Source organism: Talpa occidentalis, unplaced genomic scaffold (genome assembly GCF_014898055.3).
Source record: "Talpa occidentalis isolate TD23 unplaced genomic scaffold, MPIMG_talOcc4v2.1 talOcc4.6, whole genome shotgun sequence".
Classification (NCBI taxonomy): domain Eukaryota; kingdom Metazoa; phylum Chordata; class Mammalia; order Eulipotyphla; family Talpidae; genus Talpa; species Talpa occidentalis.
In genome coordinates, this window is record NW_023604972.1 from 50,477,502 (window position 1) to 50,483,501 (window position 6,000).

General features: G+C 44.6%; 1 protein-coding gene across 2 annotated transcripts in view; it reads right to left on the reverse strand.

Annotated features, from left to right (window-relative positions):
* Window positions 1-5,736, reverse strand: part of HPSE (heparanase) — a 41,228-nt gene extending 35,492 nt beyond the window's left edge. For both annotated transcript variants that reach the window (XM_037530020.2, XM_037530019.1), the window contains exon 1: window positions 5,430-5,736. In XM_037530020.2, the coding sequence (XP_037385917.1) occupies window positions 5,430-5,635 (206 nt within the window). In that variant the 5' untranslated portion in view covers window positions 5,636-5,736. The remainder of the gene's footprint in view (window positions 1-5,429) is intronic.
* Between the last annotated feature and the right edge of the window lie 264 nt (window positions 5,737-6,000).

Sequence of the window (6,000 nt, forward strand, 5' to 3'; positions counted from 1 at the left end):
AAACCATGCAGGAGAGTTTGTGAAGTGAAAAGAAAGCCTAGGTCAGAGATCTGAGGAACACTGACAAGTAAGACAAACTAGAGAAAGAGATGGAGAAGAACTGTTAGGGAAGTAGGGGAGAACAGGGAAATGGAAGTGACAGGCCCAAAGGGATGAGAAAGTGTTTCAACTGTTAACTTTGCCAAATGCTTCCAAGAGATTTGATTAATTTTCTAGTGGTGTAAACTACTACCACAAGCTGGGAGGCTTAAACAATAGGAATTTGTTTGGTGTTTTGGAATTTTGGAGGCTGGACATCAAAGGTATTGGTAAGGCCATACTTCCTCTGAAGTAATGGGGAAAGATCTGTCCAACTTCTGGTAGTTTCCAGAGAAGCATAAGTCTAATCTTCCTCCCTGTGTGGGTGTCTGTCTCCAAAATCCCCTTTGTATTAGGTTATCAGTTATTCCAATATGACCTAATTACACTGGGGGACATCAGATGACTGATTACATCTGTAGTGATCCTATTTCCAAATAAGTTCACATTCTGAAGTTTCAACTCAAAAAATACCTGTGGGGGGACACCCAAAAATTTAACCTATAACAGAAACCCAAATAAGATCAAGATTGAATAGTGTTTGTTCACTGGATTTTGCAATAAAAGGTCATTGATAGTGTTGGAGAGATTGATTTTAATCACACAATGGCAGGGACATCTTGAGAGTGAACATGGGAGGAATGGGCAGCGAGGAAATTTGCAAAGGGAAGGAGAGAAGAGGTACTTGTGCAGGCAGGTGTTTGGGTTGAGAGAAACTTGAGGATGTGTAAGCTAAGGGGAAGGAACCAATAAAAAGAGAAAGGTTAGGAGCCTCCGTGGTGGCACAAGGGGTTAAGATACAATCTATGAAGCTATCCTCAGCCACTGCAGCACAAGTTTGATCCCCAGCCAGGGAGCTACCCACATGGTACAGCAGACCTCTCCTGACTTGCCCGCTGCTCCCCTCAACAGTGTATTTCAGTCAATCCGTCTGTTCTGCTCCCCACTCTGCCTCTGGTGAATCCTCTCCCCACCCCACACCTCTGTACCCCAGTTCTTGTATGCATAAATAAATAAATCTTTAAAAAAGAGAGAGAGAGGTTAAAGATGCAGGAAAGAGATGACTGATGGAGCAAAGTTCTTGGGAAGAAGGTGAGAGGTGGGGTGCAAAGCAGAGCTAGAAGAGCTGTCCTGGGAAGAGAGAATTAAAAAGAGTTGGATATGCAAATCCACATGATATGTCTACTGCTCTGATGGCATGAAGAAAAGGAAGTTTCTCTAAACTAATTTCATTTTCTTTGAGAAAGCAATGCGGTCAGGCTGACTTGCATCACATGAATCCAAATGGGATGTTTTAGTCACTTGGCACATTTTCACTTAATCCTACACAATCCAATGAGAGCGGTATCATTATTATCCTCATTTAACAGTCCAAGAACCTGAACAAAAGGAGGTTAAGTAGTTTGCCTAAGATTATGAGCCCAAGGGATTTGAACTATAGCAGCCTGGGATTCAAACTGGTGGGCAACCATCTAGAAGTTGCGTTAGAGATGGGAGAAGGATTGCAGTATGGGAGAAAGCACAGCTTCTCCTGCAAAGGGCTACTTCAGAGAAATAACCATGTCTACATCTCTACCTGGGTCTTCAGAGATGGACGAAGACTCAGCTTGGGCAAGGAGGTGGTGGGAATATTCTATGGGAGGATGAGAAAATTTACTAGCAAAGGCTCCAGGTTGCACAATGGAAGGTCTGGAAGGAAGCGAGCAATGGGAGCTTGAAGTGAGGATTGAAGTGAGTCTCTGGCTTGTGATTGTTAGTTTTCTGTTTGTCTTTGGCCATAGTTATTTCTCCCAGGACCTGCACATGGAGGGCTTGCAGCTCTTCCCAACATTGGTTATCAAAACCTGCATCTAACATTGATAACATGCACTTTTCCAAATACAAAAAGCAACTTTGTCAATGAAGATGAGGATTCTGATTGAAAATTATTATCAATAAATATCAAACTGGCAAAAAGGGATGAACTTTGCTGAAGAAAAATAACCATATTCTCATGAAAAGCAAGCACAAGCCCATTATTATTTCTAGTGCTGTTTAGCTCCACATTTTTCACTCAATGGTATTTCAGATGTCCACCACTGACTCAGCATGCTACATTTTTAACCTTATGTTAGTGAACTGTGCTTGTACATGTGTCTTGACTGGAACATGAACAGCAATGTTCACTACGGTAACCACCAGCCTTATGTGGCCAGCACTTGAAATGTGTCTAGTTGGATCTGAGATGTGCTATGAATATAATGCTTATCAGGTTTTGAACAGCTGGTTCAAAAAAGAATGTAAATAGCTCATTGATATTTTTATACTGATTACATGTTGAAATGATAATACTGTACACATTGAGTTAAATATTTTATTAAAAGCAAATTTACCTGTTTCTTTTCATTCTTTTTAAACCATGACTACTAGAAAATTTATAATTCCATATGTAGCCATATGCAGAGGTCCACTGGTGACCTCTGAGAAGGGCAAATTGAAAAGACGCTCTTTTCTAATTCTAGCTTGTTCTATCACTGGCATTTCAGTTTTGTGTGCTCTAGCTCCTCTAACTGTAAATGTGTAAAAGGGCCTCCCTGGTGTTAAGCACCGCACTGTGAAGTTATCCACAGCCTCTGCAGCATGAGTTCAATCACAGCTGGCCAGGAAGCTACCCACATGGCCGTTGCTCCCCTCAGCAGTGTGTTTCAGTAGATCTGCCTGTTCTGCTCCCTACTCCGTCTCTGGTGAATCCTCTCACCACCACACCCCTCTATACTCCCACACCTTTAGCCTGTACCCCAGTTCTTGTATGCATAAATAAATAAATCTTTTTTTAAAATGTGTAAAAAAGCAACCACCCACATCTGCTTGACATTGTGGGAGAGCAAAACCATGTCATTGAATAAATTTGCTTACGCCTTTTTGAAGTATCTTCAAGTTTGGGCCCTGAGTCACCTACTCTCAAGTCAGTACTTCCTTTCATTATATCAGTCTTCTCATTTGCTTCCGGACAATCTTCACCCACACTCTACCCTGTTCCTTTAAAAAATGTAAAGAGCTTCACTTTCTTGTTTATATACAGTTATCTCTGCAATTAGCATCTGGGTTCAAATTCTGCTCCTTCATGTAATAGGTAGTACATCACAGGCACACCGTTGAATCTCCCTGAGCCTCAGTTTCTTCATTTTAAAATGAGAATTTAGGGCCTCCCCGGTGGCGCAGTGGTTGAGCGCTGGGTTGCGAAGCTGCCGGCGACCTCTGCGGCGCCAGTTCGATCCCCGGCTGCTCCCCGGCCACCTGAGGAGGGTCCCACATGGCACGCAGACCTCTCCTGCCGCCCGCTGCTCCCCTCAGCAGTGTGCTTCGGTCTTTCTGCCTGCTCTGCTCCCCGCTCTGGCTCTGGTGAATTCTCTCACCCTCCTGTGCTTCTGACTGTACCCAGTGCATGTATAAACAAAACAAACAAACAAATAAATAAATAAATAAAAAACATGCCTCTATTTAAAAAAAAAATAACTTATAAAAAAAATAAAATGAGAATTTAAAAAATATGGGGATAAGAGTATTACTGGTACCTGGAGTAGACAGGTGTCAGCCCTAGATAAGAACAGGAATCAACCATGTTTTGTAAACAAACCTGGATGCAATGCTCTTTTGTTTTTTCATAACCCTCCAGCTTTTAACAAAAAGGTGGATGTGAGGAGAACATGGGAAATGAAGAGCAAAAACTGCAGACTAGAAGAAGTTCTGTGTACATTCTGATGGGGTGCTAACCAACTAGCCAATTAGTTAGCTTGGCTGCAGGGTGTTTAGACCTGCACCTGAAAAGTCATACTTTAGGATTTTTTGGATCTGTTGCTTCAGAAAGTGATCCCCAAATGTCCTTCCTTGGAGAAGGGATGAGGCAGATGACTATAGCCACAGAAGAGAACATGAGTTCTCATTTCAGTAAATTTCCATCCTACTTAACCCCTCTCTTTTCAGTAAAGTACCTTACCTTAAGCCTTCCATCCCTACCCACCCTCCCAGCCAGGCCTTGGAGGTTTCAGTGATGAAGCCTTGTAAGTCAGCCTTTCTCTAGAGTAATCTTTTTCTCTTCCAACCAGGTATTGACTGGTATCAGCTTTGCCTCAATAGAAGAACAAAAATAATGTCCTCCCCGCCAGGAAATTCTGTCTCTTCTGTCACAGGGGGAAAGAGGAAATTAACTTTAATCAAAAGAAACATACAGAACTGGTGAATGGTTAGCACTCACCACTTTCTAGGAAGAAGCAATTAGATTAAATTTTAAACATTTTTTCTTTGTTAAGTATGAATTTATTAACTGATCAAATCTTCATAACAATCCTACAGGAAGGTTTTAGGGTTTGCATTCTATAGATGAGGAGGCTGGAGCTTAGAGTTGCCAAACATCTATAAGAAGCAAACCATCCAGCTTTGAAAGGAGAGTTGAGAATTAAGTCAGGGTGGTTTGACTGTCAAACCAGCCAGACTCTTAACTATTGGGTTACCTGCGTTTACTTGCAGAATAAATGTCTGAAATTAGTAACTGACAGTGTGGGCATGGGAAAGACTACAGGTGGGTGTTTAGCTATGACAAGATTCCCTGCTGTCTGGATAAGCTGGGCTATGGCAGTCTCTGGAGGCTCTGGTGACCTAGATGAGTGGCCTAGATGACCTGGGACTGTCTCTGCATCTCCCTATCTTGGGCTCAGCCCTCACCCATGGGGAGAGGCCAGAGGACCTGCACCAATTTCAGTCTTTCTCAGGTGAGAAAAAAATATTACAGCTCATAAAGCAGTGCCACATTTTGAAGGCACATGCTGGAGACAGATCTTTTTATTAAAACATTATACTTCACTGCAATAGTTCCCCGGTTAGGGAAAGGAGAGGGGAATCCTAAGTCATTTTACACTTCTCTGAAAACATCAATTTGTGAAGACAATGTATTTTTCAGAAGATCACAGTCATCATTTCTATAGCTTTCACTTCCTTTTTTTCTTCCTTCATCAATCGTAAAAGGTTATGAATTTTTTAAAAAATACTGAAACTAAAACTGCTCTTTAAAACTTTATTTAAAAAAAAATTATATATGAAGTAACACGTATTCCTCCCTGAGGCCTTTTCCATCTGACTTAAAAAACAAAACAAAGCAAAACAAAACCAAAATACCTCCCTAACAGAGTTTAAGAATCGGAAGCCAGGTCCACAATCTTTCTTGTACCTGCAGTGTGCAGCAAATTTCAGCGCTCACGGCCCTACAGGTACACTGGCTCGGGGTTTCTTAGGACCGAGTGGCAAGAGAGGAGAGTAACTGGCGGAGCAGGCGTGGGTGGGTGTCGGGGGACAGGGACGCGCGGTTCGGCGCTTACCCCAGGAAGGTGAGGAACCTCGGGTCGGTGGCCAAGTTGGCGTCGATGGTGAAGGACAGGAACGCGGGACTCACCAGGCGCACCGGCCGCTCGGTGGAGAAGTCCAGCTCCACGGTATCCTCGGCCTCCGGGGATCCCGCCAGGGCGCCGGGACAGAAGGGGCCAAGCGAACCGAGGAGCAGCAGCAACGGCGGCGACAACTGCATGGCGGGATCACCTGGCGGCGAGACCCGGAGGGGGACCTCGCGCACTTCCTCCCGCCTCGCTACAGCGCCCTTTTCTCCTTTCCGCCACCTCTCACTCCTGCTCACCCCTCCCACTGCGCCCGGCATCCCTCCCACTCCTGCCCTGCATCCCTCCCACTCCTGCCCTGCATCCCTCCCACCTGCGCTGTGCTGCATCCCTCCCCCGCGCTGTGCTGTCCCGCCCCGCGCCCGCCCGCCCTGCTCGCTCCCACTTCCTTGCTCACGTTCCCTCCGCAGCTGTCACCGCCACTTACGAAATCACCCATGTCCTTTTGAAGGGTGAGGAAATGGCCGGGATCCTAGAACCCTGAGGCCTGGGGAGGGAG